Source organism: Schistocerca nitens, chromosome 10 (genome assembly GCF_023898315.1).
Source record: "Schistocerca nitens isolate TAMUIC-IGC-003100 chromosome 10, iqSchNite1.1, whole genome shotgun sequence".
NCBI classification, from domain to species: Eukaryota; Metazoa; Arthropoda; class Insecta; order Orthoptera; family Acrididae; genus Schistocerca; species Schistocerca nitens.
Window position 1 is genome coordinate 62,157,943 of NC_064623.1, and position 13,193 is coordinate 62,171,135.

The 13,193-nt window shown below is 45.0% G+C and overlaps 1 protein-coding gene across 1 annotated transcript in view; it reads left to right on the forward strand.

Moving 5' to 3' along the window:
- LOC126209867 (luciferin sulfotransferase-like) overlaps nt 1-13,193 on the forward strand; it is a 108,469-nt gene that overhangs the window by 86,548 nt on the left and 8,728 nt on the right. Inside the window, exon 6 of the mRNA XM_049938992.1 lies at nt 3,665-3,759. Coding sequence (XP_049794949.1) covers nt 3,665-3,759 — 95 coding nt within the window. The remainder of the gene's footprint in view (nt 1-3,664; nt 3,760-13,193) is intronic.

Consider the following 13,193-nt stretch of genomic DNA (forward strand, 5'->3'; position numbering starts at 1 on the left):
AAACACTCTCTAACACACATTATTAAGTACCTAAACAAATTAAATTAAACATATATCAAAGGAACAGCACCAAAAAGTCGGTCAGTAGCCTAATGTGTCTGTGCTTTCTAAAACACAGTAAATATTTAACCAATTTCTTCGTGAATAGTATATATCGGATATAAACAAAGACACGCCGGTCGGGTTGGCCGAGCGGTTCTAGGCACTACAGTGTGGAACCGCGCGACCGTTACAGTCGGAGGTTCGAATCCTGCCTCGGACATTGGTGTGTGTGATGTCCTTGGGTTAGTTAGGTTTAAGTAGTTCTAAGTTCTAGGGGACTGATGACCACAGAAGTTAAGTCCCATAGTGCTCAAAGCCATTTGACCCATAACGAAAGACATAGACGAATAAATATATTTATAATCATGCTGCTACCGTTTTTTCGTGTAACTGTGCAGTACTTATGCCCTGACGCGATCGATAGTCATTGGCACTTTGACCTCCAATAACCCATCTACTATTAAAGTTACATGCCTGTAACTTATACCAATTTAGGTTTATACTAATAGCTTTCTAAAGACAAGTCGATCGACGAAATGGGATGAAGCGTTTGGATTTTGGAAATTCGTTGCTGGGTGTTACTTGTATAATTTATCGTCAGATACTAAACTGTAAACTAATAAAGATATTGGAAATCTGATTACACCATCAGAATCGTCGTGCAAATAATGGTCATGTACATGTTTCTTTTTGAGGTATCATGATTCATCTGGCTACTATTAATTTCTATACGAACTGTGAAATGACTGCCACTATGGTTTCACTAACTCCGCCATCTTTGGCACTCCCGGCGTGTCTCCTCCACCTACACAGCTTCACCATGGAATTCCCATCCGCGTGGTCCGGCCGTTGTGCGGCATCACGCGGTTGCTAAGTCAACGTTCGGCACCACGTGGCTGCTGCTGGGCCGCTCGGCCACGCTGACTCTGAACTTAGAATATTTTCAGGGCGCTACGACTCGCCCGTTTCCTCACAGGACTTCCAACGACTTGTTGAGTTCATGCCACGACTCTCCACTAAGCCGGGCAAAAGGAGACCCAAGGAGGTATCCCATGATTTCTGCCACGTCAGTGAAGTTAGAACAATATTTCTGCAATTAATTGATAACCTCTGTAGTGAAATTTAGTGAGCACACTGGCGCCGTAAGCTAGCAACATGCGAAATATGAACATATTCCAGAGTTGGTCTTCTTTAGAGTGAATCTGCTGATCTACTGATGGCTTTTTGCTGAAATCCCCTCGGCAGTTTATCACGCGGTTAGATCTGTTCGTGTAGCGTAGCGCGCAGAGCGATACCTTTTGGGACATCGACCAAGCGAGGTGCTCCACTGGTTAGTACATTGGACTGGCATTCGGGAGGACGACAGTTCAAACACGTCTCCGGCCATCCAGATTTAAGTTTCCGTGATTTTCCTAAATCGCTCCAGACAAATGCTGGGATTCTGCTCTGAAACGCCGGCCGGGGTGGCCGAGCAGTTCTAGGCGCTACGGTCTTGAACCGCGCGACCGCCACGGTCGCAGGTTCGAATCCTGCCTCGGGCATGGATGTGTGTGATGTCCTTAGGTTAGTTAGGTTTAAGTAGTTCTAAGTTCTAGGGGACTGATGACCTCAGAAGTTAAGTCCCATAGTGCTCAGAGCTATTTGAACCTTTGAAAGGACACGGCATATTTCTTTCGCCATCCTTGATACAATCCAAGCTTATAGCTTGTGCTCCGTCTCCAATGCCAATCTCGACGGGGCGTTAAACCCACTCTTCATTCCTTTTTTCTTTCGTGGGACGCGGACGTAGGCTGGGAACAGTTCCCCGGTGGACTAATGACCGTCATTCTGGTACACCGGTTCCCCACGGTCGTTTAGGCAAAGGGTGGACTGCTACCAAAACGCTAACTGAATACATACGATACACGAACAGCTACAACACGATAACACAAGAGACAAAGTTCACACGATTCATAGCCAGATGGTGTCCTATCCTTAGGTTCATTAACCACTACGGCACCCGACCAAAAAGTTAAACAAAGATAAATTTTGCCAAATCGTGAAAAAAGCGGATCGTGTGCTAGACGGAATAGACGCTAAAGAAAAGTGTGAAAGACTGAATCGTACGTTCGTTTTAGGGTATAAGGGATGTCATACAGTACTGGCCATAAAAACTGCTACACCACGAAGATGACGTGCTACAGACGCGAAACTTAACCGACAGGAAGAAGATGCTGTGATATTCAAATGATTAGCTTTTCAGAGCATTCACACAAGGTTGGCGCCGGTGGCGACACATACAACGTGCTGACATAAGGAAAGTTTCCCACCCATTTCTCATACACAAACAGCAGTTGACCCGCGTTGCCTAGTGAAAAGTTGTTGAAATGCCTCGTATAAGGAGGAGAAATGCGTACCATCACGTTTCCGACTTTGATAAAGGTCGGATTGTAGCCTATCGCGATTGCCGCTTATCGTGTCGCGGCATTGCTGCTCGCGTTGGTAGAGATCCAATGACTGTTAGCACAATATGGAATCGGTGGGTTCAGGAGAGTAATAGCGAACGCCGTGCTGCATCCCAACGGCCTCGTATCACTAGCAGTCGAGATGACAGGCATCTTATCCGCATGGCTGTAATGGATCGTGCAGCCACGTCTCGATCCCTGAGTCAACAGATGGGGACCCTTGCAAGACAACAACCATCTGCACGAACAGTTCGACGACGTTTGCAGCAGCATAGACTATCAGCTCGGAGACCATGGCTGCGGTCACCCTTGACGCTGCATCACATACAGGAGCGCCTGCAATGGTGTACTCAACGACGAACCTGGGTGTACGAATGGCAAAAAGTCATTTTTTCGGATGAAGCCAGCTTCTGTTTACAGCATCATGATGGCTGCATCCGTGTTTGGCGACATCGCGATGAACGCACATTGGAAGCGTGTATTCGTCATCGCCATGCTGGCGTATCACCCGGCGTGATGGTATGGGGTGCCACTGGTTACACGTCTCTGTCACCTTTGTTCGCATTGACGGCACTTTGAACAGTGGACGTTACATTTCAGATGTGTTACGACCCGTGGCTCTACCCTTCATTCGATCCCTGCGAAACCCTACATTTCAGCAGGATAATGCACGACCGCATGATGCCGGTCCTGTGCGGGCCTTTCTGGGTACAGAAAATGTTCAATTGCTGCCCCGGCCAGCACATTCTCCAGATCTCTCACCAATAGTAAACGTCTGGTCAATGGTGGCCGAGCAACTGGCTCGTCACAATACGCCAGTCACTACTCTTGATGAAGTGTCGTATCGTGTTGAAGCTACATGGGCAGCTGTACCTGTACACGCCATCCAAGTTCTGTTTGACTCAATGCCCAGACGCATCAAGGCCGTTATTACGGCCAGAGGTGGTTGTTCTGGGTACTGATTTCTCAGGATCTATGCTCCCAAATTGCGTGAAAATGTAATCACATGTCAGTTCTAGTATAATATATTTGTCCAATGACTACCAGTTTATCATCTGCATTTCTTCTTGGTGTAGAAATTTTATTGGCCAGTAGTGTACTTTTAAAAGACTTTATATAAAATTGCTGCTTTACTATTTCATTCTGTTCGTGGTATGTTCTTTTGCTTCATGTTCCAGTTTCGTACCTGCCTTTCTGGGACCACATCCTCGCATTCTGGCGGCTGAGGAATGAACCAAACATCTTGTTCTACAGTTACGAGGATATGAAAACCGTACGTACATATGTACATATTATGCACCAGAAAAAATAACTGCCGGCCGAAGTGGCCGTGCGGTTAAAGGCGCTGCAGTCTGGAACCGCAAGACCGCTACGGTCGCAGGTTCGAATCCTGCCTCGGGCATGGATGTTTGTGATGTCCTTAGGTTAGTTAGGTTTAACTAGTTCTAAGTTCTAGGGGACTAATGACCTCAGAAATTGAGTCCCATAGTGCTCAGAGCCATTTGAACCATTTTTAGCCAAAAAATAACTTATGACGAGAGATACAGCATAGACGGAAGAAATCTTTTCTTTCCTTTCAGAAAAACTCTTTATTCGTCCTTCTCACTACATATAAAGACAATTAGGTTGTCAACTAACGTTGCCCACATCAAAGTATTTTGAAACTCACCATTTATCTAAACATATCTGCTACGATGGCGTGAGTGCGCCTCTTTCTGCGTGAGCTTAGTTTAGCACACACCAGGAGAAGACAACTTAATTTCCGTCTGCTCTCTTCATTCATGTAAGACAACTGATAAAGAGATGGCACCGGAGATAAGATTGCTCAAGTGAGCGACTAATCCGTGGTAAAGGATACCTAGCGAGGAAAATGACGGCGGCAGATAAAACATGAAAACTACATGGAAAGTTATATACGCTGCAGGGAGGTGCCATGTATTGCAGGGTCCACCTTTGCAAAATACAGCTATTTATGCTTTTGCTTTTATTTCCGAAACATATTTGAACACAGCTGCGTCATCTTCTGTTCGTGCTGTTTATCGATTGATACGTAATTCTATTCGGGGTGCTGCATCAGTGAAAGCATTCAAATACACTGAAGCGCCATGGAAATTGGCACACGCATGCGTATTCAGATACAGGGGCATGTAAACAGACAGAATACGGTGATGAAGTCTACAACGCTGAATGAGACAACAAATGTCTGTAGCAGTTGTTAGATCGGTTACTGCTGCTACAATGGACGGTTATTAAGATTTAAGTGAGTTTGAACGTGGTGTTATAGTCGGCGCATGAGCGATGGGACACAGCATCTCCGAGGTAGCGATGAAGTGGCGACTTTCCCGTACGACCATTTCACGAGTGTACTGTGAATATCAGGAATCTTGCAAAACATCAAATCTCCGACATCGCTGCGGACGGAAAAAGATCCTGCAAGAACGGGACCAACAACGACTGAAGAGAATCGTTCAACGTGACAGAAGTGCAACCCTTCCGCAAATTGCTGCAGATTTCAATGCTGGGCCATCGACAAGTGTCAGCGTGCGAACCATTCAACGAAACATCATCCATATGGGATTTCGGCACCGAATTCTCACTTGTGTACGCTTGATGACTGCACGACACAAAGCTTTACGCCTCGACTGGGCCCGTCAACATCGACATTGGACTGTTGATGACTGGAAGAATGTTGCCTGCTCGGACGGGTCTAGTTTCAGATTGTATCGAGCGGATGGACGTGTACGGGTGTGGAGACATCCTCCTGAATCCATGAACCCTGCATGTCAGCAGGGGGCCGTTCAAGATGGTGGAGGCTCTGTAATGGTGTGGGGCGTATGCAATTGGCGTGATATGCGACCCCTGATAAGTCTAGATACGACTCTGACAGGTAACACACACGTAAGCACCCTGTCTGATTACTTGCATCCATTCATGTCCATTCTGCATTACGATGGACCTGGGCAATTCCAACAGGACAATGCGACACCCTAAACGTCCAGAATTGCTACGCAGTGGCTCCAGGAACACTCTTCTGAGTTTGAACGCTTCCACTGGCCACCAAACTCGCCAGGCATAAACATTATTGAGCATTTCTGTGATGCCTTTGCAATGTGCTGTTCAGAAGAGACCTCCACCCCCTCGTACTCTTACAGATTTATGGACAGCCCTGCAAGATGGTGTCAGTTCCCTCCCACACTATTTCAGACATTAGTCGTGTTGCGGCACTTCTGCTTGCTCGAGGAGTCCCTACACGATATTAGGCAAGTGTACCAGTTTCTTTGGCTTTTGACTATACGTTTCGCGATTAATTTAATTAATTCGATAAAATGTGGAATTTGGCAGTGCTAATAGTTAGCCATCATAGACAACAACACTGTCCCCTTTGTCGACCATAATTTGACACACATCCTCTACAGAGAGAGCAACGGTAGCGTAGGAGGTGTGTTCAAAAAGTGACGGCAATTTTTTGATTTCGTTGGCTTTCCCATATTTTTATATTTTGTTGGTACACGTTTTCCTGATATACGTTTGCATTTTCAGCTGTTTTGAATATTTAATTTATTGTTGACATTCGGAAAGGTTATAGGTGTTTTCCTACGATCGGTGAAATATTAATTTCGAAAAAAATGGATCTTTGCAGTTAATTTTGCTTTAAAAATGGCATAAAGTGCTGCACTGCATTCGAAATGTTGACTGTGTTTTTTGGCGAATGTAAGGCAAGAGTATACGAGTACTATAGAAGTTTCTAAGAGGGTCGAGAAGACGTTGAAGAGAACGACCACCCTGGTCGCCCTAGTATATCAGTTACTGACGACAATGTGCAAGAAGTACCGGAAAGAAAATGGTTCTGGAAAATCGCTGAATCAGCATCAGAGACGTTGCTAATGACGCTGGCACATTCTTTGGCTCATACCGAGCAATTTTTTCGGATGTTATGGGCACGAAACGTAAACAAAATTTGTTCCGAAATTGTTGAAGTTCGACCTAAAGCGATATCGTATAGGCACCGCTCAGAAATTGCTCAATGAAGTCGACAACGATCCATAACTTCTAAAGAAGGTTATGGCATGTGAGGGAACATTGGTATTTGGGTATGACGTCGATATCAAGGCCCAACCGCCCCTGCCGGCCGCGGTGGTCTAGCGGTTCTAGGCGCTCAGTCCGGAACCGCGCGACTGCTACTGTCGCAGGTTCGAATCCTGCCTCGGGCATGGATGTTTGTGATGTCCTTAGGTTTAAGTAGTTCTAAGTTCTAGGGGACTGATGACCACAGATGTTAAGTCCCATAGTTCTCAGATCCATTTTGAACCCAACCGCCCCAATCGAAACTGCTTGAAGAGCCAGAACCGAAAAAAAAAGAAAAAATCGGCAACTTCGATCACATGTGAAGGTTCTTCTCACTGTTTTCTTCGATTACAATGGGATAGTGCATCAGGAGTGTCTGCCTTATGGTTGTACAGTCAATCAGGAATACTAGCTGGAAGTTAGGTGCCATTTGCGTGAAGCAGTCCGAAGAAAACGGCAAAAATTGTGGAAAAACCACTCGTGGAAACTACATCACGATAATGCTCCCACTCACACATCAACGCTTGTTCGTGGTTTTTTGCAAAAAAAAAAACAAACATGTCACCTTTCGTTAGCCACCGTATTCACCGGACATGGCCCCCTACGACTTTTTATCTATTCCCGAGACTGAAGAGAACCATGATAGGATGTCGTTTTTGATGATACAGAAACAGAATCACTAAAGAAGCTGAACATTATAACGAAAAGTGAGTTCCAGAAGTTCTCCCAAGATTGGAAAAAGTGCTGACACAAGTGTATTATATCCGAGGGGGATTTCTTTGAAGGGGACGAAGTTGATGTCCATGAATAAATATAGGTTCTTTAAGATAATCGTACATTTACATTACTTTTGATCACTACTCGTATATCTCTCGTGCCCATTTCTTCCGTTTTCATCTTTCGCGTACGCCAGCCCACTTATATCGCCCTACCAGTATAGGAGGTGGAAGGGAGAGTTCTCGGTATCAAACTGGACGAGAGGTTGACATTTGAAGATCACGTCACTGACATTTTCAATAAAAGATTCGGCTTGCTCTTTAGCCTATCGCCTTTTATTAGGGGAGAAAGTTTTATCACTACAAAAAAGATAATTTTCGAAAAAATCCTCCTACCAGTAATTATGTATGGTCTCGACATAAGGTCGATGGCCTCCGATACTATCATCTAGGTTCAACGAATCCAAAACAGCTTTATCAGAAATACCATGGATGCCAGTTGGTACGAACCCAACAAAACTGCTACATAAACCTCAACATTGACAAAATGCTTCAAATCATTCAGGCTACGTCACAAATCTTTTTCAGTAGAACACAATTATTCCCTTTACCCTCCCCCGAAATATAGAAATCAGTCCCCCTGACATCAGATAATTGTTTCCCAAAATGACGACAACAGACTCTTTTGTATTCCGTAAATCTTCAGTCCAACTATAGACCAAGTAACACTCATGACGCTAGCATAGAGTCATTTTCGTACCCGAATTAATTAGATAATAATGATGGATATAAATTGATGTGACTGCGATCGTTCGAGACAACAGAGGTCCTAGACCCATCAGACAAGCGATTCGTTCTCCCCCCCCCAAACTCTTCGGTCACTTTTAAAGCTCGCTCTGAAGACCATCTTACAGCTGGAAGTTTTATGTATTACATAAATACTAGTTTTCTCTCGTCCCGTAAAAAACTTTAATATTTGTGAATGACTATAGGACAGGCGTCTTACATTTTGTAGTCTCCAACAGCAATGATTTAGTTTACATTATTTAGACGAGGAAATGTGCGGTAACTTTGAATTTCATTGCTCGTAACAGAGATTTAAAATCAGAAGAAGCTTCAATACGTTCTTTTTACTAAAATCCAATAATATCAAATACCAAAATAGTTGCAAATGACAAACTGCAATATCGAGAACATTGCCAATGAAACAGAGACTTAATTCAATTACTTGAAGAAACAGAGAAACACTTTTTGTTTAGCTTTATTTTATGAAACGACGCATGGCTTTCATCCATTTTCAACTTCCGTAATCCATTTAGGTCTTCATCGTTTTTCTGGACTGCAATTTCAACCTTGCAGCCGCCCTCTGGATAGGGATGGGGTGTACCAGTTCTAGAAATGTTCATAGACCAATCATTTGATTTTCACCAGACCTTCTGTGTTGTACCAAAGCTACATAATTTCAGCAATCCCTTGTAAGACGCAATCCCTCCACCATCGTAACTTTCAACAGTTGGCAGCATTGGTATGCAGCAGGTACTGGCTTGTTCCGTAGTCTCTTCTCTACAGCTCCAGTTGGCGGGAAGTCTTAGCATTGAAAGGTTGTGTTGTTACAGTGTCAAGTATGGAACACATCGCAGACGGTCGGGCAATGCGATTTAAGCAATGTGCACCCGCTGAATTCTTGACAGCAGAAGGTGTCACCCCTAAGGAGATTCAGCATAGAATGAAAGCAGTTTATGGTGATTGTGTTGATGTGAGTACTGTGCGTCGTTGGGCGAGTAAGTTTAAAGATGTTGAGGCGCGATCATCTGACCTACGTGACAAATAAAAAGTAGGACGTGCTATGACAGCAACCAGCGAGTTTCACAAGCAAAATGTTGACACATTGATCCAGGACGATCGTTGTATCACTCAGAGAGAAATTGAAAGCACAACTGGCATTTCACAAGAACGTGTGCCTCACATTATTGCTTTGCTTGGCTAATGGAAGATCTGTGCACGGTGGGTACCCCGGACGCTGACTACTGAAATGAAACCGCACAGACTTGAAACTTGCCAGGAACTCTTCTCGCGTTATGAGAATGAAGGTGACGCCTTTCTCGGTTCAATTGTGACAAGAGACTAAACGTGGGTACACCATTACGACCCGGAGACGAAACGTCAGTCTAAGGAATATCGACACGAAGACTCGCCTCAGGAAAAGAAATTCAAGACGCAGCCCTCAGCTGGAAAAATCAGTGTTCTGGGACGCAGGTGGTGTTATCCATGTTGATTTCCTTGATCGTGGAACAACGAAAAATTCAGAGTATTACATCATAACGCTGCGAAATATGAAACGACGGCAAACAAGGATCCGAAAGGAAAAGGAAACTTCCTGGCAGATTAAAACTGTGTGCCGGACCGAGACTCGAACTCGGGACCTTTGCCTTTCGCGGGCAAGTGCTCTACCAACTGAGCTACGATTCACGCCCCGTCCTCACAACTTTACTTCTGCCAGTACCTCGTTTCCTACCTTCCAAACCTAACAGAAGATCTCCTGCGAACCTAGCACTTCTGAAAGAGTCGTGCTTGTGTAGCTCAGTTGGTAGAGCACTTGCCCGCGAAAGGCAAAGGTCGCGAGTTCGAGTCTCGGTCCGGCACACAGTTTTAATCTGCCAGGAAGTTTCATATCAGCGCACACTCCGCTGCAGAGTGAAAATCTCATTCTGGAAAAAAGAAATGTTTTCTTGCAGCCTGACAATGTCAAACCACACACGTCACGTACCACGACAGCAGAACTTCAGAGACTTAATCTTCCATACAGTCCAGATTTAGCACCGTCTGACACCCATCTGTTCCCGATAATGAAAGACGATCTGCTGGGACATCATTATGCTTCTGATGAAGACGTAGACAGGACGGTGAGACGGTGGTTGCAGAAACAGAGTGTCGACTTCTTCCGTGACGGCTTCAGAGAAGTTGTTCAGCGTTGGCAAACATGTATCCAATTGGCTGGTGATTATGTGGAAAAGTGAATACTGGTAGTTAAAAATCACATTCTAAGCATGATGTTTGCGTTTGATTTGTTAAAATATTCCAGCCAAACCCAATTACCGAATGTGGAGGCATTAGTTTTCAGTCAGCCCTCGTACCTTTCAACCACTGAGATTAAGAAAAGAAGAGTATATCCTTTTATGAGCAAAGCACACAAAAGTTCAAATAATGTTTTGTTTACCAGTGATAACTACTACATTCCTCATATTTTAGGTCTGAATATACACTACTGGCCAGTAAATTGCTACACCACGAAGATGACGTGCTACAGACGCGAAATTTAACCGACAGGAAGAAGATGCTGTGATATGCAAATGATTAGCTTTTCAGAGCATTCACACAAGGTTGGCGCCAGTGGCGACACCTACAACGTGCTGACATGAGGAAAGTTTCCAACCCATTTCTCATACACAAACAGCAGTTGACCGGCGTTGCCTGGGGAAACGTTGTTGTGATGCCTCGTGTAAGGAGGAGAAATGCGTACCATCACGTTTCCGACTTTGATAAAGGTCGGACTGTAGCCTATCGCGATTGCGGTTTATCGTATCACGATGTTATTGCTCGCGTTGGTCGAAATCCAATGACTGTTAGCAGAATATGGAGTCGGTGGGTTCAGGAGGGTAATACGAAACGCCGTACTGGATCCCAACGGCCTCGTATCACTAGTAGTCGAGATGACAGGCATCTTATCCACATGGCTGTAACGGATCGTGCAGCCACGTCTCGATCCCTGAGTCAACAGATGGGGACGTTTGTAAGACAACAACCATCTGCACGAACAGTTCGACGACGTTTGCAGCAGCATGGACGATTAGCTCAGAGACCATGGCTGCGGTTACCCTTGACGCTGCATTACAGACAGGAGAGCCTGCGATGGTGTCCTCAACGACGAACCTGGGTGCACGAATGGCAAAACGTCATTTTTTCGGATGAATCCAGGTTCTGTTTACAGCATCATGATGGTCGCATCCGTGTTTGGCGACATCGCCGTGAACGCGCATTGGAAGCGTGTATTCGTCATCGCCATACTGGCTTATCACCCTGCGTGATGGTATGGGGTGCCATTGGTTACACGTCTCGGTCACCTCTTGTTCGCATTGACGGCACTTTGAACAGTGGACGTTACATTTCCAATGTGTTATGACCCGTGGCTCTACCCTTCATTCGATCCCTGCGAAATCCTACATTTCATCAGGATAATGCACGACCGCATGTTGCAGGTCCTGTACGGGCCTTTTTGGATACAGAAAATGTTCGACTGCTGCCCTGGCCAGCACATTCTCCAGATCTCTCACCAATTGAAAACGTCTGGTCAATGGTGGCCGAGCAACTGTCTCGTTACAATACGCCAGTCACTACTCTTGATGAACTGTGATATCGTGTTGAAGCTGCATGGGCAGCTGTACCTGTATACGCCATCCAAGCTCTGTTTGACTCAATGTGCAGGCGTATCAAGGCCGTTATTACGGCCAGAGGTGGTTGTTCTGGATACTGATTTCTCAGGATCTATGCACCGAAATTGAGTGAAAATGTAATCACATGTCAGTTCTAGTATAATACATTTGTCCAATGAATACCCGTTTATCATCTGCATTTCTTCTTGGTGTAGCAATTTTAATGTCCAGTAGTGTACTTTGGACGAAACCGACGAGCACAAGGTAAAAGACTCACGATTTTCACTGTGCTTCAATCATACAACCACAAAACAAGGCAATTGTTTTCTCCTGTTAACAGCGCCACTTGTCTCTAAAAGAAGACCCCTTTATTTTACTGCATATCGCAGGGTTTTTTCCTGGGTTTTAGCTATGGCACTAAGAATATTGGAAGACGGAGTGTTACTGGAATGCTTTAGAGTATATTATCAGCATACAGATGATTAGTCCCGAATAAAACATTACCAGACTTCTTGCCACTTCAATGCTGGGTATACGCTTTCGGCGATAACCTAGGGACATAAACTCGACCAGAATCTGGAAATAGTATGAAACAAGACTTATCTGGCCAAATTACTTTACCGAGCGAGGTGGCGCAGTGGTTAAACACTGGACTCGCATTCGGTAGGACCACGGTTCAATCCCGCGTCCGGCCATCCTGATTTAGGTTTTCCGTGATTTCCCTAAATCGCTCCAGGCAAATGCCAGGATGGTTTCTTTGAAAGGGCACGGCCGACTTCCTTCCCTGTCCTTCCCTAATCCGATGAGACCGATGACCTCGCTGTTTGGTCTCTTCCCCCAAACAACTCAACCCAACCAAATGACTTTCTTCCATAACTCTATAGTACAGATTTTATAGCTTCTGCACCACGTTTTCCTATTATGGGCAATCCAGCATGTTCTTCAGTTCCCAGTTCATGGAGCTCCGTTCGTGTTCTGGTGCTGACAGGTTCGCGAGCGCGACATTCAGTTCTGTAGCGACTCTTTCAGCTGTTGTCGTCTTATCTATCTTCAAAAGCCCCTGCAATGACCGTTTGTCATCATCACTCGACACACAATATCGTACACGTTCCCTAAACGCAGTGCGAGTCTTCGATATGGTGCCTCTTGAAAATACCAATCACTTCCATTGCCTTGGTTGCGGGAGCAGCCATCACACGGGACCCAATAATTCGCCTACATTCGAATTTACTTAGATCCGACACAACGCACTCACAACTTCACAGAACAGTGTTCTGACCGCGACCCACAGTTGCACCGTGTTGATGACATCTCACAGGTGCTGCTCGTGGTCCCTGCAGCGTTGGCTAACAGCTCCGTTTATTTTGAACCGTGGATTTCTCGAGGAGTTCCCATATTTTTGTCCAATCACTGTACACTAGCCACCACCCAGTCCAATGAAATTCTTCATGCAACACAGTTTTATTTTATAAAACATAACATATAATCAAAATATC